The sequence below is a fragment of the Eptatretus burgeri genome, chromosome 11, assembly GCF_056783735.1.
Source record: "Eptatretus burgeri isolate ZD-2024b chromosome 11, Ebu_testis_v1, whole genome shotgun sequence".
Classification (NCBI taxonomy): domain Eukaryota; kingdom Metazoa; phylum Chordata; class Myxini; order Myxiniformes; family Myxinidae; genus Eptatretus; species Eptatretus burgeri.
This window is the reverse complement of record NC_140971.1, coordinates 12587892-12614278: the sequence shown is the minus strand read 5'-3', so window position 1 is coordinate 12614278 and position 26387 is coordinate 12587892. Positions and strand designations below refer to the sequence as shown.

The following is a 26387-nucleotide window of genomic DNA, read 5'->3' as shown; positions in this document are numbered from 1 at the left end:
TAGATCGTGTGAGCCCCGCAGGAATGATCACGCAGCATGGATCTTACCACAACACCAGCCGAACCACGAGAAGGCACGAAGTGGAGGGAGGGAGTGACCTTCGCACACAGCAATCAAGGGAACTACTCCGTCATGCTGTGTAGGTTCTTCGTGAGCACAACTGATCGGCCAGTAGGAGTGAAGCCGTACACCCAGTTCAGTGGTCACCGTTTGTTTGTACAAATGCTCATGAGACCATCGCTGCCTGTCTCCCACTGTGCCCAGCACTCTGCCGTTCCAAAACTCCGTACGCTGCTAGAACTGGATCTCCGGGTCACCTTCGAGATCACCACCGAGTCGCATTTGCTTCTCCTTCCTTAAATCTTTCCTTCCTTCTATCATTCCATCCTTCTTTCCTTCTCCTGATCACTCCTCACCTCACCTTTTTATGGCAAACTCACAAGGTCAATCTCGAAGCAAGGCTCTGTCTGAATCCAAAGATTGACCACAACTTAACTATTGGTTGAGAGCGCCGGTTTCCATAACAAAACTTTCACCCAATTCGTTCACACAGTGTAATGCCCCTGTTGACCAAAGCATTTAGCCTCAACATCAGTCATCATCAAAGTTCTGTTGACAATTCATCTCGATGTCACGATGCCCATGATGCATGCCAGTCTCTATGCACGAATCCTCTGTCCCGCTTCACATCTCATTTAATTAGTTCACTGAAACTCGAGTTGCCTTTTGTTCCTGAATTATCATAATCATGTCTTCAACACAAAACTCAACATTTCCAATCATATAGGATTTACTAACACTGGGCTGCAAGCATAATTGTTTGTATTTTGCAACCATATCCTGATGTAGTTATGGTACTTTTATGCTTCGCCTTGGAACACTCATTTGAAACCATTAGGTCAATTTGATAGCATTTATGGTGGATTATGATGGGGTGTTTTCACATCTATGTAATAATGGCCACAAGTGAGGGGCCGCACTTTCGGCCACCAGGGGCCGCCAGTGGCTCACAGGCCGTGTCATGAAGAACAGGCCACAAGGGATCCCTTTAACTTTAAAGCCAGTCTTCTATGCGCATGCAGCAGTTAAAGAAATATAATTAATTTGTTCAAATAATGACTTTATCCACAAAAGAGTTGCTGCTTCATGTCGGGCAAGCATTGAGACATCACAAAGTTTTTAATCGCCTTTGAAATAATCATTGCAGATAATAATCCGCCACGTTGGCTGCTCGTTTGTGCACGCGTCACGTGGTACATTGTTCGCGGTCTGCGCAAACGTTATAACTTTATTTTTAAAATGTCCGTTTTTCACCAGTTTTGTTTTGATTCCCTGTAGAGCACCTCACAAAACCTCCGAAAATATACACACACATCTGGCAGACACTATGGATAAACAGTCCCTCTGGGGGACAGGGCACGAGGTTTAGCAGTGAATGCATCAAGTCATATACTGTAGCTCAATGAAGCTGGTTAATTTTGGCACATTCTTTAATTTTTTTGTTCACTCAATATAATTCTCCAAACAGCAGCAAAAGATAAATTTAATGCTTTTGAAATTTCACAATTTCTTGTGTGTATGGAGAAGGAGGGAAAATAGTTTATTTTTAAACTGCCTGGACACAAGACTTACTTTGGTTTGCACCAAAGCCTTGCTATATAGCCTTGCTTGCTTTAAGTAAATAGGTATATCGGCTTAGTTATAAGACTATATAGCCTTGCTTGCTTTAAGTAAATAGGTATATCGACTTAGTTATAAGACTATATAGCCTTGCTTGCTTTAAGTAAATAGGTATATCGACTTAGTTATAAGACTATATAGCCTTGCTTGCTTTAAGTAAATAGGTATATCGGCTTAGTTATAAGACTCGTTAATTCTTTAAATTATAAGTTTTCACTCAATATTTCAACACTAATTTAGTCCGGACGATATCCGATCCTCAAAACCGAAATAATATTTCGATGATCTACTTTAATTAGTCCTTGAGAGTAGATCGTGGAAAATCGTATCGTGTAATGCATGAAATCGCTCCAAGCTCCTAATTTGAAAACGATAGTACTTACAAACGCAAAAAATTGCTCATTGACTCGTAGCTTTGATTCGTAGCTCTGATCAACAGGCATTCGATAATATGAGTGAGGAAAGTGGAAAAAAACACTTTATCGTGAAGAAATCGTTGTGGTCTGTTCCAAGTCGAGGCATGGTTGAGCAGGCCAATAAACATGGCGGCTTCAGACCCCAGCGAAGTTAAATAGGAAACGCCTTATATTAAGACACCATAGAGAGCGGTGACTGAGGATGCACCTGATCAAGGACATAATTAAATAAGGCCGTTAATTATCTTCAAAAGGGGTGTTTTAATTAACCCAAACACACAATATTTACTCTTGCACTCCCCTGCAGTTTTTTTTTTTAAAGCATGCATGCAAAGTTTCAGGATGATAGGTTTTATAGTTTAGGAGTTATGGAGGACGCATGCACACACGCACGCACGCACGCACGCACGCACGCACGCACGCACACACACACACACAAACAGCCATTATTAATATAGCTTTAAGGATGTTTTCTGATATTTCAATGATTTTTTTCCCTGGTGTATTGGCTTCAATGTCCTCCAGCATACAAAATTTCAGCTTTCTACATCACCAGGAAGGGACCGAGTATTAATATCGGACAGTTATTCAGTAAGTGAGTGGTTCGAATGATATATGTATATATATGTATATGTATGTATATATATATAGATATAGATATATATATATATATATATATATATATATATATATATATATATATATATATAGATATAGATATAGATATATATATATAGATATAGATATATATATATATATATATATATATATATATATATATATATATATATATATTGACAAGCTGGCCTATAGGTGTGCACACTTGCCTTCAAGTCGTTGTCGTCTGGGTTTGAATTGCGACCCAGCTAAAAAAGCCGTTATCCGGTGTTTCACATGCAGCGTGATTCATCCATGTGTGTGCCGATGGACATGAAACCGGTGTCCCGTTTGTCAACTTTTGTTGGTGGACTTTATAGTTCCCATGGTGTGGAATCCCAATGCTACAACTACAGAATTAAGATTCTCTTGTATGTGCAACTTGTGAATGTCTGCATCTGTGGAGAAACCTGGGTAGGGTTTTATACAGCACATAAAGGGTTACTGGAAGAGCATTGTGGTTATTTTATTGAAAATCCTAGCCACCTGGGGTAATTGATTAGGTGAGAGCTAATTGGTTATTCCTTCCAATTGCAGGTGAGTGATGTTATTTGTTTACGTAAAAATTGACACTCGATGATGTATTGGCAGAGCATTGTTGCTGCCGAAGCAGTTTTTTGGCAAGGGTTATATTGAGCGGTTTGCCATTGCATTCACAGGATTATTTGTTCCTGTTCTATAATTTTAAATTCTGATCGTCACATCAGGAAGCCTCATTTTTCAATCCTTTGGTGTGACTGCTGGGCTTCGAACCACTGACCGAGCAGATTCAGAGCAGACGCTCCATCGATTGCACCACAGAGTCTGGTATCCAATTCGGTGGTGGATACCAGAGTCTGGTTTCATTGATGGCTTTATATTCTGAATTCCCTCCGACAGGTGTTGCAGTTTTTTTAATTTTAATTTTAAAGACATTTGTCCCAAGTTGCGAGTACGAAATTCATGGTACAATTAAATTACTTTTTCCCTTTTTCCAGATATTGCTTTCACTCCTCAGCACATTCTATTCAAAGGAATGTACCGAAGGCATGAGGGATTATTTGCTTTGCAATCGATAGGAAACTTTCTGGACAGTTTCTGTTACACTGTTGTAGCAACAGTAAATGCCATGAAGAAAACAAGCTTTTTTTGTTTGAAATTAAATATTGTTTGCAATCAAATGTCTCTTTAAAATATTGTTTGCTATTTTCTCATCGAGAAATCACATAGAGGGGAATGAAATAGAAGAAGTGGAATAATAAATATACCGAGGGCAAAGCTTTAGCCTCAAGGAAAAGAATCAAGAACAAGAAATAAAGAGAAGAATCAAATTTGGATGGAGCCAATATGGAAAACTTTTCCTGTCCGGGTTGGAGTTCCTCAAGACAGTGTTCTCAGTCCTGTTCTTTTTCTGGTTTTCATCAATGATCTCTCTGACTCTCTGGAAAATCCTCTTTACCTCTTAGCTGATGACTCCACCCTCTGCTGTACCATCTGTCATTCTTCAGATCGGCAAGCAGCAGCTTCTTCACTCTCTGCAGATCTAGATAAAATCACAATCTGGTCAAAACACGTGGAACATGTCTTTCAATCCTGACAAATCTCATACTCTCACTATGTCTTGCCGAAACGACTGTCTGGATACCCTCCCCCCCACCCCCCCTCAATGTACTTTCTCAACAATCCTCTGGAAGAAGTCCTTTCATTCATACTTTTGGGCCTCACTATCTGCCATGATCTTTCCTGGGAAAGCCACATCTCCAAACTGGCCTCCAAAGCCATTCACTGACTGGGCATCCTCCATCGTGCTAAGTCCTTCATTGGCACACCTGAGCTCCTGACCACATACAAAGCTTTAGTCTGCAGTCTGCAGTCTCTCCTTTGGGCTGGTGCTCCTGGCTCTCACATTTCTTTGCTTCACACTGTGGAAACCAAGGCATTTATGATCATTGCTATATCCCACGATGAGGCTGAGTCTTTGGGTCTCTCACTGCAGGCAGGTCGGTGGTCTTTCTGTCCTTGCCCCTCCTGCTCTGTCTGCGATCTGTCCCGCCCATATTTCTGCAGGGCACTCAAGGTCCGCCAACAACCCCCTTCTGGTTATTCTACCAAAATCAAGAATCACTGCTCACCTTCACTCTTTCATTCCTCTTTTTTTCCTGCCTTTGGAACAAACTCCTGCACACACTCTCTTCAATCCCACTCTTCCCTCCAGATCTTCAAAATAGCTGTTCACCACCATCTCTTATCTTCCCCCATCCAAAGCCACGATAGTTTCTACCCATGCTAATCCACCCTAAACCCACGTCCTTCAAATTCCCTCCTTTCCTTCCTGAAAGTTTCTGTAGTGTCCATCTTGTTTACCCCGTGTATCCCTCCCCATTCCACAGATCTCCTCATGTGTCTATTCCCCACTGTTTTGACCTTCCCTCTCCTGTCCCTCTTGTCTCCTACTCCCCTTATTATATGTTTTGTGTGTTAGCTCTTATTTGAGCCTTGACATTGTATATTTTTTTTAAAAAAAACTCAGTAACATCATGAGATGGAGCTTACCAATATGTCTGAAAATAGAAGTTTTCAATCGGTGAATTAATCCAACTCTCATTTATTGGGCAGAGACCGAGGTGTTGATGACAACAATGGAGGAAGAGTTACCAGCAGCGCAACACAGTATGGAACGAAATATGTTAGGTATTTCATACAAACATAGAAAGACAAACAAATAAAATGTGTCAGAGAACAAACCAGAACTCAAGATATTTTAGAAAAAAATCAAACTTAGGAAGTGGAAATGGGCAGGACACATTAGTAGAATGTCAGATAACAGGTGTACAGCAATATTAACAACATGGAGACCGATGGATAGCAACAGGACCAAGGGATGGCCACGTCTAAGATGGAGGGATGAAATAGACAATTATTGGGTAAGAGTCAATTGTCACAACAAACCAAGAGACAGAGCAACATGGCATCAACATGCTGAGACTTTCATCAGCAGTGAACTGAAAAGCAGCTGATGATGATCAAATGTCTCATCGAACAATTTACCTAACAAGGAAAAGCTCTCATCTCCATCCCATGTCACAGTGAAATGTGCCATTGTGCAAATGAAACCAGCATATCAGGAGGCAAACGAACTGCTGTGTGTCTTAAAGTGATAAAGTCATCCACCTTGAGAGATTGATTTAATTATGGAGCTGATTCCTTTTTTTAGTGAGGCATCAGATAATGTCACGTGCTACGAACAAATGTGCACATTATACCTTGGAGCTTGGCTAGTGGCCAGAATTGCCAAATGGCTGCGTCTCCAGAAGAGAGACCGAGTGTACTCTAGCTTGTCCAGTTGTCATGGAGATTCGTGTGTTTGATTAGCACAAGTGCTTTCTATAAACCCATTATTGCTCTTGTCTCGTACCATTGCGCCTTGTACATCACCCTTCTGCCGGCTGGCTCAATACCTGAGACATACCTCGGACTTGTGAGATGGAGAAGAGGGTTCTTTGACTGCCATCGTTAAAAGAGGGTTCAAATTTGTCCTCCTTTATCTTTGGCAGTTGTTTCCCCGCACATGCAAAACAAAAAGCGGGATTAAGCAATTGATTCAATTTGTCCATCTGTGTATGTCTTCAAACATCAGTTTATGATTGAGGAACAACTTGATTTCAATTGAATGTTATAGTTTGAGCACGAATCAGAAAACGAACCAGCAGTGCTCTGAATTTGTTCCGATTATGCATGTGCAGAGTGGAGTAGGATAATGCTTACTTTGTCTGCCTGTCTGGCAGTCAAACCAAATTGAAAATCATTCCAAACAGAAAATCTACTGTTTTTAAGGATGTTATAAAGGACACAAACAGTAGGCATGAATAACTGATGTAACATATTAAATAAGGTGGTGTAAAAGACGCTGCATCAACAAGCGTAAATTTCCGAAATGGTTTTTCATGACCTTTAAAATCTTTATTTTATTTTTGCAAAAAAAACACCTTTTTAGCACTTTTAAAACCCTTTTGTTTAACAGTATGTGGATAAAATATTACGGCAGTTTACCCATCACGACCAATGAAATTTGCCGCTCACAGACCCACCCCACGCCCTTCTTTCTCAAGACTGTGCGGAGTAAGGTGTTTTATGAACTTTTTAGTTATTTTTGCTTGTGACATCAAATTTACACCCATTTTTGGAGCAAAATCCACACCCGTCAATTATCTCAGGACCAGGCAATAAATGATGGAGTGGCTGTTCCATATCCAACAGTCAAAATCTCAAACGTTTCCATCTTTCTTTTCATCGTTGCTTTGATAGCTTTTCAATTGGCTCAACAAAAGGCAAGTGGACTGTTGATACCACTGCAATATTGACTTCTTACATCACAATGCACCAGTATCTAGACGATTCGTCTCTGTTCGGTGTAATAATTGAGCGCTGAGCTGCTCAAGTTTCTATACTACCACATCTAGCAATGCATTCTTACGATTTCAGATATCCCAGTGTTTGTTCCGTATTTCTGCCACAATGTTTCCTCATCCGATGATGATTAACCGACACATGCCTGTGGGTGTAGTGTGGTGTGTGCGTGTGTGTGTGTGTATTTGTATGCCACAGAGGAAACCTGTGATGTGCAGATAACGCTTGCGATCTTGGAAAGCAATTTCAGTGTAGGTTACGTAACACACTGATTTAAACCAATCACCAAATGTGATACAAAAACGTTTATTTTTTCAATGAAATTGATCGATCTACATGCCCATATACATGTATGTATGTGTGTATGTCCCATTTACTTGTGTCCACCTGTTGTTCCTCTCCTTTTCACAACATTGTGTCCATCACAATGGAATTTCATCATTGCAAGTGACCACACCCAGATGGAAACGTGGAGGAGATCGGTTGCTGAATCGATCATTGTTTGAAATGTTATTTTTGTGTTCAGACAATAAGTAATGGCTCTGCGGAATGAAACAGCATTACCCGAGCAAAACAGTAGCGCGTGCCAATCTTTCATTAATCCAAACAGACACAGCACTGTAGAGGTACGAGCTCATCTACGAGGTATTTAATGTTTCTTGTTTTGTGCATTTCCTCTCTCATCTGTTTAAGACCATTATTTATATGATTGTTGACTTTTGATATGGTACTTTGGATCACGGAAAGTTGTTTCTGCAAACATTTTGATGTCCTGCCTGCTTGGTATCATTGTTTAAGCATTTTCATCATGATGCTTTGTCCGCTATTCTTTTGTTTTCCTTTTTTTTTTTTTTTTACTTTCTGAGGTCCTTGATATGTACACACTTCACCACAAACCTCAAAAAATACAACAGGAATACAAGTAGCCAGGGGAATTTGTTGCACCAAAGTTGTTTTTTTTCTCAGTCTGCAGATAAATACGATTGAACTAAAACGATGGATTATGAGACGGTATGATATGAAACGAGAGCGCAAGTCCCCAACCACACCTTAACATTGGGATGTGTTGATTTTACATTGAAATAAAAAAACGAAATAATTTAACAAATAAATAAATAAATATGTAGGCAGTGGAGTGAGATGGAAGTGCATATAAATAAATAAATAATGGTGGTGTGGAGGTTGCAGTGGTTCCAAGTAAAGTGAATATAAATAAATCAATAATTCAAGGTGGTATGTTGGTTGCGGTGTTTGTAAATAAAATGAATATAAACAAATAAATAATTTAATGTGGTATATTTGTGGTGGAGATAGTATGGCATTTTCATTCTGATGTACCATACTCTGTTACAGAGCGTTGGTGCTGCCGAAGCAATTTCTTGGCAAGGGTTGTACTGGGTGTTTTGCAATTGCTTTCCCAGAGTAAAGCACAATGCTGTATATAAATAAATATATCGTTCAAAGTTGTGTGTTGGTCAAAGTTGTGTGTTTGGTTGTGAGATGGCAAAGTATCTATTATATATATATATATATTGTGACGTCCACGGGACTTGAACAGTCCCGCTAACGTAGAATGAGCCGAAACGATGGAGTTCTATTTTTATAACCCAAAGATGGCGGTTCTAATCGCTCTACTGCAAACGGGACGAGGAAGGTGGCACGAGTCGCTTTTCACTGAGTTAATGATGTTTATTTCTCGAACCAGAAATAATAAGACTCGGCAAGAGGAGGGATCCGGGGCGATTCGACGGGATGGTGGTGTGGGTTCGGGCGTGGGGAAAACACAAACAATTCCAATGGATATACCAATCTCAAACCCTCTAAGGCGCCAGGTACACACAGACAAAACGTAGCTGGTCCTGGTGGTCAGGCTGGCCCGTGGTGTAAACGCAACAGTCCCTGGATTGGCGTCGGACGAGCTGGCATTGCGCTCATCAGGGGCAGGAGACACCGTGGTGCTGTCGACCTCCTGGTGTCGGCCCAAGTCCGCTCACAGCCGCCAGGGAGTCAGTTCTGGCGCCAAGTTGCGAGCAGGAGAGGGAGGCAGGTCCACCCGCCGTTCGACCCCGTGCTCCGAGCCAGCAGAACCCCAGAGCCAACCAAGGTGAGGCACGAGGCACAGCAAGGCCACGAGACACGATCAAATCCAGGATCGAATCAGCCCAACAAACAGCACGCTCCCAGCACAACAGCCTCCACCAGAACGGTTTTTCTGTACCGATCTTCTTCCTCTTTTCAACCCCGTACTCCGAGGCAGCAGAACCCCAGAGCCAACCGAGGTGAGGTACGAGACACACCAAGGCCACGAGACACGACGAAACCAGGATCGAATCAGCGCAACAACACAGCACGCTCCCAGCACAACAGCCTCCACCAGAACGGTTTCTCTTTTACTGATCTTCTTCCTCCGTTCGACCCCGAACAGAGCCTTTTTATCCTCGAGTCCTCGTCACTTCCAATCGAGCCGTTTTATTGGCCCTCCGCCGTCGCCTTCCGCCAATCGTGATCAAGGGGCGGAGCCATCCGCAGCACTGTCCTGTGACGTCACGGCAAGCCTCCAGGGAATACTAAAAGAGGTTTACGCAGACACACTTACCCTATCCCGTATCCCTATCTGATTACGTGACAATTATAATTTCCCCCTTGAAGAAATGGACATTTACTAGACAACTTATCACCACTGAATTGCTACTTATTACATCGAGATCCTGGTACACTCGAACAGCATGGCATACCTAATTAAACATCCTAATTACCCTTTGAATGCATACCCCCCTCAGACGTAACACTGCCCCCTCCTCTGGTACCGCAGCTCCTGCAAGGTATATCACAGGCGCTACCATACCAGCCTTAACACTTACTGACTCACACCTAATTAACCTAACGAAATAAAGTAGGAGGGGCAATGGGCAGCGAGCCGCAGCTAACTTACCCATCCTGCTTAATGTACTACCCCCTTATGGCCTTATCCTTGCCTAAACAATCATTCATTTTTTTATTTTTATTTTATCACATGAGAGCACTGAGTGAATTTGCACTCCATCCTCTGGATCATCGCTCTTGTCCAACACTCTTCCAGTGATCTGGGGAGGGGAAACAAAAAGTTCCACAAAAACACAACACATACTTTACATTCCTACTCTAAGCCTTAACGACACTATTCATGGGGTATTTACACTTGACCGCATCCCCCAGTGGATGCTAATAGACCCAGCGTTACCTGGGGAGCCAATTTTCAAATTTGCTGGACCCAAAATTATGCGGACATCATGCCCTTGCTACACGTCAAGTTGTGCGGGATCGAGTGGGACTCACACATCTTCACAACACTCACACCATGGTCATCATCACATTTCTAGGTCATGGTACCCATTTTAATGATGCAGGCTGAATCCCGTCATGACCGTGGGGTGGGTTACCACAAGGTGATGGGGGCATCTCAGGTGCAACCATGCCCACAGGTAAGCTTTAGTCCAACCCAGACGTTTCTCCGCCCTGCTCCCTTTGATTCCCACCCCCCTGGTAGCCATCGGCTCTCATCCCGTACAAGACACTGGAAGGGGTCTCACTGGCTCCTCTGGCCTTCCTGGGTCGCCAAGGTCCTACCTGCCTTGGTCGCCCAACCAGACCCTCTCCCAGTTGCCTCCAGACACTGTCACCATGAGCCACCAGGGGTGAATCTCCTTGAAGGGGGTCACAATTTCCGCTCACCATGAGCTTCAGCAATCCCTGTGGACAAGCACATCATCCCCACCCACAAAACCCACATGACTCCCCCACCCCATCGGCCTTACATGTGACACCTGCATTTCGAACACTTCACCGACCATGACCTTCCCTGTTACCACACCATGTCCAATAAAAAAAAAAAAATCAGTGTGCACCATACAATTCACTTCTTAACTTGAAACAACTCACACAGCACTTCTCACCCGATCCACGCACCAGCCATTGGACAGCCACTCGTGCCCGCTTTGTTACCAATTACCCACTGTCCCTATTGTCTCTAAAACCCAGCAGAACCTACAAACCCACGCCAATTTTCCCACAATTCACTTTTTTCACCAAAGGAGGCACTTCGCCACAATCTCAGCAGCCGAGCATGGCCCTATATGCTCAGCCCGATCTAGTCTCCCCGACCCCCGACAGTGATCTCCGGACCCGACCGATGAAAGGGCATCTCGGATAGACCTGGCGGTTCAGCAGGAGGATTCATCCTCTCCGAGTCTAAAAGTCTATTGGAGGGTCCCTCCATCGCCGGATACCGGCAATATCGTTGCATGTGTCCTCTTCGCCCGCACCGGAAACAACTCCCCATAAAAGGCCCCCGTGGGTATCTGTGTAATGTTTCTTCTGGTTCCGGACCCCCACGGCCATAATCGAATTGCTCTATTGGCTGAGCTGGACCCCGCCGCTGTGGCGCACCAACTACCGAATTACCCCTTATCAAACTTGACAGTTTCTGTCAAATTTCCTGAAACATTTGGGTAATGCCAATTTCTCCCAGCCCCTCTCCTTGATCCTGAATCTCCGCCTGTCGGACCGTCACCGATGGCCTCTCTGGCACCTGACCCGGCCGCCTCCACGAGGCCAGCCTGGCTGCGCACTCAGCCGCTCGGTGAACGGTGGGTGGATCCTGTAACTCCACTAGCGCTCGGACCTCAGGGTCAGGAAGAGCAGCTAAAAATTTCTCTAGTGCCAGTCTGTCCCATGCCTCCACTGTTAGGTCCCGATACGCGATCCTAACTGATTGGTAAATGTCCTGTGCCAGCTCCTGCACTGTCTCACCCGGCTTTAATCTGCGGTGCTGGAGCTGGGCCCGCACCAGATCACAGTTCGCTGCAAACCCAAACCGACGGCTCAACGCCTCGCAAATGTGGGAGCTGGTCAACATCCCTCCGCGATCACGTTTAACACATCTGCGGCTGGTCCCCGCAACGTTGCCACCAAATTCCCTGTACGTTCCCGCTCATTCCACCCGTTTAGTCGGGAAATACACTCAAATTGCGTCAGAAAAGCTTCAAGGCTCCCTGACCCGTCAAAATTTACCAGGGGGATCACTTTTACGGTGGCCCGCTTCCCAGTTTCTCCCTTGTCCGAATCCAGCCCAGGGATCAAACACCCTTGTGGCTGCGTATCCAATTTCGGAGCCCACTGTGGCCAAAAATGTTTTGTTGTGAGGGTCTCATGGGTCAATTTTGCCTCCTGTTCCAAACGTTGAATGGACCGATTCACCTCTTCCGGCAGGATCTTCTGGGCCCGCACAACCTCCTCCAAGGCTCCATCGCGAGTTTGTCGCTGCTCCTCAACCAACCCGGACACTCTACTTACAAAAGACGGCTCTACCAGGCCTTTATCCAAGACTTCATCTTGGCTCATAATTTTATCTTGTTCGTCCAAACGAGCCTCCAATCCTTTTACCTCCTCCACCAAATTCATCCCTTGCTTCCTCAGCTCTCCCCACTCTTCTACTTGCAGCTGCATACGAGCATCCACACAGGCATGATGACGTTCCAGGCTTTCATCCACTTTATCAACCCGAATGTTCGTTGCATCAATTTTATCTACCAATTTTTTTCGTATATTTTCCCCCTCCAATGTAATTTCTATCTTTGTTTCCTCCAATCTATCCTCGAATTTACTTTGTATTTCCCCCAATTGAACATCCACACACTCCTGCATCTCAGTTTTCATTTTCTCCATCTTTTCCCCCAATTCATCCCTCATTAAATCAATCTGTGCACCCAACTGTTCCCCCATTACCCCCAATTGATCCGTCATGTCTGCCCTCTGTGCCGTCATGTCTGCCCTCTGTGCCGTCATGTCTGCCCTCTGTGCCGTCATGTCTGCCCTCTGTGCCGTCATGTCTGCCCTCTGTGCCGTCATGTCTGCCCTCTGTGCCGTCATGTCTGCCCTCTGTGCCGTCATGTCTGCCCTCTGTGCCGTCATGTCTGCCCTCTGTGCCGTCATGTCTGCCCTCTGTGCCGTCATGTCTGCCCTCTGTGCCGTCATGTCTGCCCTCTGTGCCGTCATGTCTGCCCTCTGTGCCGTCATGTCTGCCCTCTGTGCCGTCATGTCTGCCCTCTGTGCCGTCATGTCTGCCCTCTGTGTCACGAATTGATTTGCCATTTGTACAGTCATGTCCGCAATTAAACGTTCCAACAGTGTCTGGATCGTCATCGCACCGGTTTCCGGCGCTGCCGGCCCCGCTCCGGGCGATGAAGCACGGTCCACGCTTGGAATGGGGGAGGTTCCAATCCTACCCCCGTCTCTCCCCTCTTCCCCCGACTCGCTGCCAGACACATGGCCTTCCTCCTCAAACATCTGCACATCCGCCATGGTGCAGAAGTCCCGTTTGCCGCCAATTAAATTTAATTTGAAAACTCCCGCCAAAATTTTCCCGAGCTCGCGCGCTTTTCTGCAGTAATTTTATATTCCAATTCGTGGCGAGATTTTAGTCCTGGTATATTCTCCCGATACCAAATATAATTTAGAGGGGTTCGAACATCCAACACCCTGACACCAATGTGACGTCCGCGGGACTTGAACAGTCCCGCTAACGTAGAATGAGCCGAAACGATGGAGGCGGTTTATTTTTATAACCCAAAGATGGCGGTTCGAATCGCTCTACCGCAAACGGGACGAGGAAGGTGGAACGAGTCGCTTTTCACTGAGTTAATGATGTTTATTTCTCTAAACAGAAATAATAAGACTCGGCAAGAGGAGGGATCCGGGGCGATTCGACGGGATGGTGGTGTGGGTTCGGGCGTGGGGAAAACACAAACAATTCCAATGGATATACCAATCTCAAACCCTTATCCCTGTGTTGTAAGAGGCGACCGGGGTTGCGTCAGGAAGGGCATCCGGCGTAAAACATGTGCCAAATCACTATGCGGATCATACGGATGATCCGCTGTGGCGACCCCTAACGGGAGCAGCCGAAAGAAAAAGAAGAAGAAGATACCAATGTCAAACCCTCGAAGGCGCCAGGTACACACACACACACACAACGTAGCTGGTTCTGGTGGTCAGGCTGGCCCGTGGTGTAAACGCAACAGTCCCTGGATTGGTGTCGGACGAGCTGGCGTTGCGCTCGTCAGGGGCAGGAGACACCGTGGTGCAGTCGACCTCCTGGTGTCGGCCCAAGTCCGCTCACAGCCGCCAGGGAGCCAGTTCTGGCGCCAAGTTGCGAGCAGGAGAGGGAGGCAGGTCCGCCCGCCGTTCGACCCCGTGCTCCGAGCCAGCAGAACCCCAGAGCCAACCAAGGTGAGGCACGAGGCACAGCAAGGCCACGAGACACGATCAAATCCAGGATCGAATCAGCCCAACAAACAGCACGCTCCCAGCACAACAGCTTCCACCAAAACGGTTTTTCTGTACCGATCTTCTTCCTCTTTTCGACCCCGTACTCCGAGCCAGCAGAACCCCAGAGCCAACCGGGGTGAGGAACGAGACACATCAAGGGAAGCCTCCAGGGAATACTAAAAGGGTTTTACGCAGACACACTTACCCTATCCCGTATCCCTATCTAATTACGTGACAATTATCATTTCCCCCTTGAAGAAATGGACATTTACTAGACAACTTATCACCACTGAATTGCTACTTATTACATCGACATCCTGGTACACTCGAACAGCATGGCATACCTAATTAAACATCCTAATTACCCTTTGAATGCATACCCCCCCCCCCCTCAGACGTAACAATATATATATATATATATATATATATATATATATATATATATTGTTGCGGCCACGGGTACCGGGACACCAGCTTGTCACATTGGGGGATTAATCCCCGGATGTCCTCGGTAGAGCCGGACCTGGGGCAACCGCTCACAATTAACGTTGTGGTACGGTGGGTTGTTTTAAAACCACGAACGCCACCCAGTCAACCACGAGTTCCAGTGTCCGCCGTCTAATTATTCTGTTTAATTGGAGGTCACGTGGTTACCTGAGCAGGGAGTGTGCCCTCGACAAAACACCATTATTATCTGATTAGATTTTAATTCGGGCGGCCGAGCGTTTTAACCGCTGGTGCGTGCCGACTATTTTTTGGTCAAATCTGTGGTAATTACCTCCCAGTCTATCTTGGTTTGAACAATGCAAGACCAATGGAAGTGAAGGACAAACATGGACAGGTTGCAAATCGACAAATAATTTATTAGTAATAAAATAAATAAATAAAAATAATTTTATTTGCTGAGGTAAATAAAGAATTTCAAAGCAAAATCAATCAAAATGCCAGGAAAGAGACAAAGAGCAGAAGCTTAACGGGGGTTGACTTACAGCTAAACTCAGACAAGGGTACCTAATGGATCATTCGGCGGGAGGGGGAGGGGGAGAATCGTCTCGCTCACCAGAATTTTTATATATATATATATATATATATATATATATATATTAGGGTGTACCATTTTTGCAAAAGTAGTTGCTGGAATGAAGCACTATGTGGCTATCGATTCTGCTAGTGAAGTTAGGTGATCGACCAAAGTTTGAAAATTTTCCCGCCTTTTTTAACCGCGGGCCGCCATTTTGAAATTTCAGGAAAAATCCATATTTTTGGAAATAATATTGATTTTTGATTATTTAAAAAAATATATTTCTCTTTGTTTAGATGGCCGAATGCACTTCAGTAGGCACCATTATGATAGTAAGTACCCGTAAATATTATTCACAAACTTGTCCCGACATTTTGAGAAGGGGTTGCCATTTTGGAATTTCACTGAAAATCCCATATTTTGACAATTATTGCACGGCACATTGTTAGGCATTTACAGAATATCAGTAGCAGCGTTTTCATAAAGACATTATTAATGAAAAACGAGAGCATGATCAATTAATTATGAGAACAACCAAATATGTTTTATGCGACATGGTTTTCATATATGATAACATAACAATCGAGCAAACAAGTAACTACACAGATATCTTATAGAGAATATAGCGTTTGTTTTGTATAGTCTGGGTGAAGCTTTCTGTGCTCTTCCACGCACTGTAGCAATGCTTGACGTTGTTTCTCATCATTGCACATATGAATAAAGTCAGACACAAGCTTAATTCCTCTTTCAGCTGGATCATTTACGACACGCAAAGAATTAGCACTTTCATGAAATTTCCTGTAACTAGCGAACTTGTCCCACATAGCCACAGGAGCCCTGACCATTGGTCAGTCAAGGTTTATCTGCAAGTACACAAAGAATAAAATAAAATAAAATTTCATTAGATATACACAAAATATACGATTTTCACTGAATTTCCAAAATGACAACCCCTTCTCAAAATGTTGGGACAAGTTGTGAATAATATTTACGGGTACTTACTATCATAATGGTGCCCACTGAAGTGCATTCGGCCATCGAAACACAGAGAAATATATATTTTAAAATATTCAAAAAAAATCCATATTATTTCCAAAAATATGGATTTTTCCTGAAATTTCAAAATGGCGGCCCGCGGTCAAAAAAGGCGGGAAAATTTTCAAACTTTTGTCGATCACCTAACTTCACTTGTGGAATCGATAAGCACATAGTGCTTCATTCCAGCAACTACTTTTGCAAAAGTGGTACACCATTATTTATATATATATATATATATATATATATATATATATATATATATATATATATATATATATATATATATATATATATATATATATATATATGTATAATCTTCCCAAGATCAGAATTAGGTGATATTTTTGCAGACTCTGTTTCTGGATTTCAAGACTGTGTGCCTTTGTGTTGTGTTGTCAAGAAAATGGTAAAGAGTATTGTCGAATATAGGTGAGAGGTCATTTATTCACAAGGGAAAATGTTTGTGGGTCCCAGTACATTGCCCTGACAGATGAATGACGGAGGGTGATGGAAAGTCCCCATTGATCAGGACAACATATGGTGCTTTTTTTTGTTATAGGTAAAGTGTGGACCATGTTTGCTTTCGTTTGAGTTGTGTCTCAAGGAGGAAGAGGCAAAGTGCCTTTCTGGCAAATACCCCAGCACAAAGAATCATTGTACTGGGGATGAGAAGTTGGGAAGGATAGTTAGTTGTTTCCATCAAAGTTATTCTTCACAAACAAGGGAATTCCTTTTTCTACAATCCACTCATCCAAGTGCTAAATGTTGTCCTTTTTATAGTTTTTGAACCATTGTTGAGAACAGTCGCAGCGCGTGTACTCACCACAAATGGTCTTCAGAATATCCGAGGCTACTCTTAAACGGATAACAGCGTATGGAATACTTTGAGGAATTCCTCAAATGAGTGTGTACCTGAAGAATGCCGCAATAACAATGTGTTTGCATCTCAAAATTACTGACATCTTACTCTCCAGACACAACACGGATCCAGGATTTTTGGAATGGTTGGTTTGGGGCGTAGGGGTGGGGGGCAGCTTTCGTGAAAGTTCTCAGAGTGGTCTACTATGATGAGCAAAGCCAATTGTGACTGTTAACAACAAAGCCACTAATTACAATTGATGGTGTAAAGGGGATTGCCGTTAAGGGTTCTCAGGTGAAAGATTTGAACGTTTTGGAGCATTTCAGAGGCGTTGAAATCCAGCAGGATATGGTTTCACAGCTTTCTGCTCAGCAATCCAAAAAGGCAATGACAAAAGACTTGGGGACAAGATTAAATGGTGTGTTCGAGAGACCCTTTATCAATAGCCAGTAGGTGAGCGATAATTCCAGAGAGGTGAATTACACTACTGAATTAGGAGGCAAAATGGGATTTCTTTTGTGACACCGTGGAATGCTGCATTCGGGCCAAAGTCAACAGAGCATAATCTACCCCTAAACATTGACTTGTTTCGGAGGAGGATTTGTACTTTATTACACCAGTGCCTGAGCAAACATGGTACAATGAGCAGAGATAATAATTTAAACCCCATTAGATTGTGGATTGATGTCCTTGCTTGTCTTCTTACTGTCCCTGTACTTTTGGGAATACAGCCAATGGTGTTTGAACATTATTTTGAGCACCCACATATTAAAAATGGTGAACCTTTTTGAAGCCTAATAATAGCGGTCGTTTCGGCCAAAACTGGCCTCGGCCACGATGACGTCATGTGCAGATGACGCGTTGTAACTCCAAAGACGTGAAGGCATTGGTGGCAATTGCACTTGATGGTAATGCTGAATACATCGCTCGTTGAGATGGACTGAAATACAAAGAAGAAAAACGAAGATGAAATCAATTTTAAACTTGAGACTATCTTCACCACCACCTCAGGTCCACAAACATGACCTTTTCTACCCCTATTAACCATCGCCAAGTCCAACTCTTTCATGGTTTCCAGTTTTTCCTTCCACTTCTCTGATTGAGTTTCCTTCTACATCCATCTTGTTCACCCCATGTTCACCCCCCCCCACTCCTCATTCTTCCCCACATCCCGTAGTCCTCCAAGTCTCCCTCTATTTTGTTCCTCAACCCTGTTGTTGGTGTGCCCCCCTCTCATTCAACTGTTCTTTTCCTTCTATTACATCCTGAACCGTTCTGTGTTCTAGCTCCTCCCTGAGCATCGACACAATACAAAAAAGCTCGACTTCAGTCCTGATTTTATTTTAAGGACATTTATGTCTTTCATCAATGGTTACACAACCGACTACCCTTTGATAATCTTACTAAAACATACAATTTGGTGTCTGTCTAACTGACTTTTTTTTAACCCACGATACATTTGGTCCGTCCATATGGTGCCCCCCCTTCTCCGGTCGTTCCCATAGGGAACGGGTGTTTCTTGTCCCCACAAATAATGCGCAACTATTTGTTGGTTAATCTGCACAAAGTACCACTTGTATACAGTAATCTGGTGTAAATTGCCAAATATTCGTTTGACCAGTATTGGTTTATCCCGTTTGTTTTTCCCACCTGGACACAAAGTTCATGATGCCGGTTTCCCAGATGTAGATCCCATATACTGTGTTTACTTGTCTATTGCGTACCTTGTAATTCATACAAGATTAAGTACCTGAACGCCGCTGTACTGCACGCGCGATGTGTCGATGAGCTCAACCAGGATCACAAGACACTGTACAGGAGATCCAAGGAACTGACTGACACATGGTTTTTTTTTGAAAGGAAGGAAATTCAGGCTATTTTTCAAACGAGATGTGAAGGCATATCGTAAACAGTACTTTGTACAAAAAACGAAAAGGGGAGTAGGAATGGAAACTTGCTCACCGGTTTGTAGCACAGCTGACCTTTGGCCAAGTGGCCTCTTGCCTGTTCAGCCAATGCCAATGACAGTTGAACATTTACAAAACGTTTTCATAAGGCCTTATAAAAGCACAAACACACTTACTTTTCATCTACAAAGTAATTTACGATTGAATAGTAAAGGCAGTTCCTTATGCATGAAATGAACATTGAAATTATCTCATACATGAATGATACTGGGGTTGATGGGACAGCCTTAGTGCTCTGGAGGTATGCACATTCATTCGCCTTTGTGTTGTCTAGCCAGGGTTTGAAGGTCTAGAGCTCGGCCGACAATCACCCTGTGGTTTAACATGCAGGCCGAGGCATTGCGCCGTCCATCAGGACGTTCACCAGATGACCCTTCTGCCAACAGGAGTCATCGGTGAACGATACAGAGATCCCATATTTAAGGATAAAGTATTGTGACGTCCACGGGACTTGAACAGTCCCGCCAACGTAGAATGAGCCGAAACGATGGAGGCGGTTTATTTATTTATAACCCAAACATGGCGGTTCTAATCGCTCTACCGCAAACGGGACGAGGAAGGTGGCACGAGTCACTTTTCACTGAGTTGATGATGTTTATTCGTTTTTACTATTAACCAGAAATAACAAGACTCGGCAAGACGAGGGATCCGGGGCGATTCGACGGGATGGTGTGGGATCGGGCATGGGGAAAAACAGACAATTCCAATGAATATACAGATCTCAAACCCTATAAGGCGCCAAGCACACACACACACACACACACACACACACACACACACACACACACACACACACACACACACACACACACACACACACACACACACACACACACACACACACACACACACACACACACACACACACACACACAACGTAGCTACTTCTGGTGGTCAGGCTGGACCGTGGTGTGGACGCAACTGTCCCTGGATCGGCGTCGGACGAGCTGGCCTTGCTCTCGTCGGGGGGGCAGGAGAAACCGTGGTGCTGTCGACCTCCCAGTCTTGGCCCAAGTCCGCTCACAGCCGCCAGGGAACCAGTTCTGGCGCCAAGTTGCGAGCAGGAGAGGGAGGCAGGTCCGCCCGCCGTTCGACCCCGTACTCCGAGTCAGCAGAACCCCAGAGCCAACCAAGGTGAGGCACGAGGCTCAGCAAGGCTACAAGACACGATGAAGAACACGATCGAATCAGCACAACAACAAGGATGCTTCCCGCGCAACAGCCTCCACACCAAAAACACACGATCTTTTGATTGTAATCTTCTTCCTCTTCCTTTTCGACCCCGAACAGAACCTTTTTATCCTCCTGTCCTCGTCACTTCCAATCGAGCCGTTTATTGGCCCACCGCCGTCGCCTTCCGCCAATCGTGATCACGGGGCGGAACCATCCGCAGCCCTGTCCTGTGACGTCACGGCCAGCCTACAGAGAATACCAAAAGGGGTTTACGCAGACACACTTACCCTATCCCGTATCCCGATCTAATTACGTGACAATTATCATTTCCCCCCTTGAAGAAATGAACATTTACTAGACAACTTATCACCACTGAATTGCTACTTATTACATCGAGATCCTGGTAAACTCGAACAGCATGGCATACCTAATTAAACATCCTAATTACCCTTTGAATGCATACCCCCCCCTCAAACGTAACAGTATTTTGGGAAGAGTAGGCGAGTTATAGCTGGAACAAATGATAAATTCCTGCCTTGAGTAACTGCTGGGAAGGCAACAGCAAACCGCTCAGCATAACATAACCCAACTGCCAAGAAACCGATTCAGCAGCACAGACACTCTATCAAGAGTATGGTACATCGATGATGATGAACGATGCTAATTGTACATCACCCTGTACTACTTAACTTCATTTACATAGCAAACTTCAGAATAGTGTATGCCTTAAGTAAGAAGTTTAGTAAGTTGTAAGTGATTGATTTTCCCGGCTGTCTGGATCATCATCTGAGTTCTGTTCTTCATCCATGTTTTGAAACTTTCTTTCCAGAAACTCTCTAAACAGTGCGTCTGCAACCTTGGCCATTGGTCTATATTTAAGTCGATGTATGACCTCAGCTATGTCTAGTCAATCGGACAATTCAGTCTCATTTTCTAACTCTCCATCGTGTCCTCCGTGAAGAGGAGGCGAGCTATCGCCAGTACCCTGGCCAAATTCCAAATTCCTGCACAAACCTACAGAAGGCATTGCCCCGACTGCATGGCCATGTCCTCAGCCAATGATGCTACCCCGCAGTTTTGTGCTGCATACAAATGAAGAATAAGACTCTTCACACAGAGCATGGAGCTTTCCCTGTAAGTGTTTACCTTTCGTGTGTGTGTGTGTGTGTGTGTGTGTGTGTGTGTGTGTGTGTGTGTGTGTGTGTGTGTGTGTGTGTGTGTGTGTGAGTGAGATCATGCATATGCTATCTCAAATTACCTGTGAATGCATATATACCTTCCAGGCACATTTTACCTGAACCGTACGATCAAATCGACCTGCTAGTGAAATACAAAAATGTATTTTTCACGAATATATTTCACCTGCTCTCCGGTGCTTTCCCTCATGACCACACAATGCTTCGAGAATTGCTGTTGTTGAGGAATATTTATGTTCTCAGTAAGAATTCTCTTGCAGTTGATGGATAGATACTTCAAGCTGTTCATCAGTATGTGCTACAGAGTTGAAACTACACCTCAGAGTCAAATTGTGTGAACACAGTGACAATAATACAAACGGTCTCTTGTGACTGGAGGATGATTCTCCGCTCGCGACAGGCAAGTTCGTGGCTTTGCAGTATTACAGGCTCTTGTCTGCTCCTCTTACCTGCTCAACCATCCTCCGAACCTCTCCTCCGCACCGCTCCAGGTAGCATGAGTTGTATTAGAAACCTATTCCTTGATACCCTCCCCCAAGTCTATAATTGATGCTCACCTCCATTCTTTTATTCCTCTGTTATCTCATGTGCGAAACCATCTTTCTGGGTCTGTTGTCTGACCCTCATGCTATTCCCTCCAAGCCTTCCTGCATGCTGCCCACCAGAACCTCATGGTCTCCCCAATTTCAACCTCTAACCCTAACTACACCCATTGGGACCATGCACCACTTTTATCTGCACCTCCTATACATCGGCCATTGTTTAACCATGTGTTCTTGTTCTCCTGTTTCCCCTTAACCCCTCTTCCTTTCGTCTGCACACCCTTTGGCCTCAGCCGTTTGTGCTCTTCTACGAATCGTAACACTTGTATATGTAGAAGTAGATTTTTTAAAAAAGCAAACACTAAGGACTACAGCCTCGTTGTCGACAGAAAACACAAAAATGCAGGCCGAATAACATACACAATGTATGGTGGAACAATATCATGAGATCAACATTATGGAACAATAATAAATTTTGATTAATAAATAAAAGTTTCACTTTGAGATAACTCGTACCTCTGTAATCTTTGAGGAAAGTGAAACAAATAAATGTAGATTTTCTCAGGAGTTTTGGATTATCTTTGCATTCCATTCTTATGCAGCATGTAATCACATGCACCATGCACGTCAAGGTTAAGTAAAAACTAGAAGGGCACTCTTTGACATGGCGACGTTGCCAGATATGCCTCCACTCACATTATTACATCACTATACATTCCTTTACCAAGTTTGATTTAAATCCCTGAACCCAGATTCAAAATATTAAATAATTCTGGATGCCAGACCATGTGTCCAATTGGATTGAATTTTAAAACACTAGTGCGGGCCCGTAGGTGCGTAAACGACGACTGGATTGGGGCATTTCTCACCCCCCCTCTCTCGCCCCTTCCTCTCTCCCTCACTCTCGCACCCCTCTCTTGCCCCCTCTCTATCTACGAAATATCTTATTCCTTCTGTGCAAATCAGCCAATTATGTTGGGTTGGCCTGTTTAGAGATTCCATCTGAGCATGTCACTCTTGATGCTGGCAGCCCAGATTTAAATCCCAAATACTCTGCTCACTTGCTTTTGTTACAGTGATAATTACCTCCACAAACGAAGGTGCACGGAGGTTATGTTTTCACCCCTGTTTATCTGTTGGCTTGTCTGTGAGCAGGATATCTCAAAAAGTTATCGATTGATTTTGACAAAACTTGGTGGATGAGTTGAGAAGGTAATATGAACTAGTTGATTATATTGTTGTGGGCCGGGGGTCGGTGGCAAGAACGACCGTTAGGTGGGGAAGTTTACGCCGTCTCCCACCAGACTCCCCGGAATTTATAGGCCGTCGCTCCGGATAACTCCGAAGCCGGCGGGTCGATTAATCGACCGTGAAACGCCAATATCTCGACCGCGTGGCATTGGGTTAATTGTATAGATCCCAATATACCTAAATAACCACGCAGACTTACTACCAGGGATTCGCGCCCTTGGCACGTCTTTCTCAAACCGGGTCACTCTACCGACTGCGGTAGAGTTCCAACTAGCGACTACCAACTCCGGCTCGGTTGCAGCCGAGCGGAAACTGCCAAAACCGTGTCGGCTAGGATTAACGGATTATCGGGGATGAAACTCTGTCTGAACTCAGACCCAGACCATGCTGGACCAAATAAAGAAAGGACGGAAGCGAGCTGGGAAAATTTCTAATAATTTATTTACAGTAAAATCAAAAGACAGAAGAGGCAAGACTTAAAGCGAATATGCAGAGAATATTTACAAGGATCAAAAACACTTATTCAGTTCTACATAGACGGGCCCACACGCAGACACACACACACACAAATGAAAAGAAAACCCAGAGTTTTTATTGGACCCTCCAGCCGATGAGAGAGAGAGACGAGTTGGGGATCAGAGCCCAGATGGGTACCTGGCCGTCGGAGAAAGGGGGTATTCCATGCTGCGGCACCTGCCAATGGTCGTCGGCCTGGTCCTAGTCGCACGTGGGGGACTCGTGCTTCATGGCGGAGCTTGGGTGGTGAATGGTCTGGATCCACAGAACTCCTCTCCCCGTAACAGCCACCGTGATGAACGTGACCACTCCAGAGCTCCAGTACTTCTTTATCCGCCTCCCTCGTGAAACACACACAGCTCTCGCACTGCTCTGCTCTAGTCTCAGACACCACCAGCGCCAACCAACGACAATGACAACCCTCCGAGTCTCCGAGATATATATCTCCTCCCACATGGGGAGGAGCCTTGGCGAGAATCATCTCGCTGTCCGTCCCTCATTGGCTCACGGCCGCACCCCACCGGGGCGGAGCCATGGCCCCTGTTCGGAGACCCCACATTCTCCACGTGGTTCCACTCTTGAAGAGTGTTTACTTCACCAAGTGTGGGTTAAGCTACACTGCCATGAGATTGTGTGGTGAAACATGCAGTCAAGTAGATACAATGTTGGTGTAACTTTGGATGGTGATGGTTCAGGATCTGGCCAGAGTACGGAATTATTTATGACAGATGGCCTGGTTGCAATATCAATGATTATAAAGTAAAGGTCAACTCATTTTTCCTTTCAATTATGCTCTTGCCAAAATCATCGTATGCTCCATGATGAGGGGCATGGAAGGGTGACAGGTTAATTCCATCCCATGTGTTTCCTTCATCTAAGTTCCTGGGTCCTGGATTTGCTTCCCCGTGGAATCAAATCAAAAGAAAGATTCCATTCTGATGCATTACCATGAGCAGAGGATGCTGCATCTCAGAGTATGTCCTTTGGATGGGGACTGAAAGCTCGAATTCCTGTCTCCATCGATGTAATAGAAATTGAACATCCAATTATATATTCTGATAAAGTAGGTCTTTGTGTGCTTGTAGCCTGGCCAAACTCCCTGGTTATGGACTAAATGGGACGTGTAAGTTGTTCAAACCAACTTGCATGCTAAGTGAGATTAACCCGAGAATTACCAACATATTTTACTACCTAATCTTACCAACTGGGGACTTTTCTGACCCCAACTCAGAAGCACTAAATTTCATTCAATCTGCTGAAGTTTCACGTCAATGAAGAAACATAATTATTAGCCCCTGTTGGACTTCGTCCGAAATGGGGGCTTCTGGATTTGGTCTCGATTTTTGTGGCCGTGTGTGTGTGTGTGTACGTCCGTAACCATATCTCAGACATGTATGGACGGATTTTATTCGTACTTGCCACAAAGACAACACATGATGGTGTACATATGCACATCGTTTTGTTTCGAGAAGCGATCAAAGATGGCCGACTAGTGGCCATTTTAGTTGTTAAAAAACAACCCTGTATCGAACACGTCCTCAACCATTCCTCGGATATGCATGGTCCGATTTTGTTCAAGCATGGCACAAGCACAGCACATGATGACATACACTTGCACCTAACTATATTTTGCGATTTGATCAAAGATTGCCGACTCGTAGACTGGCGGCCATTTTAGTTGTAAATAAATATGGGCTATCTCTTTTACGTCATTTAGCAAAATTACTAAAACAACGCGGGTGATGACATTTTATGTCTTTTTGTCATTGTTTGGTTTGGATGATGTTTTTTTTATGATGAAGTAAACAAACATAAACCGAAAAAAAATATTGGAGGACTTGCTTGACACAAATACCAGATGAAGTAATGACAGATGCAGAAGAATTAAACAAAAACAACTGGGGTCTTTCTGGGACCCCAGAAAGGATTTGCTTGCAACCCTGTGCAGCAAGGTGGAATCTTAAAAACATCATATATATATATATATATATATATATATATATATTTATTACAAGCACATATAGGTAAACAAGCTAATAAAACATGAAATAACACATAAAAATGTATGCCCGGGGTCTAAAAAGACCCTGTTGGTAGGACTCGGGTTAAGGGAACCACAAACCTCAACTTATCTTTCTTTCCATTAGTAATTAATCACGTTTCCAGGAAGGCAACCATCACTACCTCCTCTTCATTTGTTTTGACAACGATGCTATATTAAAACCCCGTATTATTTAAACTCTGTTGCTGTATTCATGAAGCCACATGGCTTATTATCTCCACCACCGAAGGTGAAGGAGGTTGTTTTCATACCTTTCTGTCTGTTTGTTTGTCTGTGTGTTTGTGTATAGGATATCTGAAAAAGTTGTGGACGGATCCA

General features: G+C 44.2%; 1 protein-coding gene and 1 long non-coding RNA gene across 10 annotated transcripts in view; one reads left to right on the top strand and one right to left on the bottom strand.

Moving 5' to 3' along the window:
• The window catches only part of LOC147016517 (uncharacterized), a 41421-nt gene extending 22020 nt beyond the window's left edge, over nucleotides 1-19401 (bottom strand). For 2 of the 5 annotated variants that reach the window (XR_015049074.1, XR_015049078.1), the window contains exons 1-3: nucleotides 19113-19401; nucleotides 18146-18302; nucleotides 6202-6277 (exon numbers count right to left, since the gene is read on the bottom strand). This is a non-coding gene — a long non-coding RNA (uncharacterized LOC147016517). The remainder of the gene's footprint in view (nucleotides 1-6201; nucleotides 6278-18145; nucleotides 18303-19112) is intronic. The other 3 variants (XR_015049075.1, XR_015049076.1, XR_015049077.1) reach the window with 3 other exon arrangements.
• Nucleotides 1-26387, top strand: part of RIPOR2 (RHO family interacting cell polarization regulator 2) — a 193160-nt gene that overhangs the window by 43906 nt on the left and 122867 nt on the right. Inside the window, exon 1 of one of the 5 annotated variants that reach the window (XM_085845221.1) lies at nucleotides 7588-7784. The exons of the other annotated variants lie outside the window; for them this stretch is intronic. Coding sequence (XP_085701347.1) covers nucleotides 7676-7784 — 109 coding nt within the window. The 5' untranslated portion in view covers nucleotides 7588-7675. Of the gene's footprint in view, nucleotides 1-7587; nucleotides 7785-26387 lie in introns of those variants that run through there. 5 annotated transcript variants of the gene reach the window in all.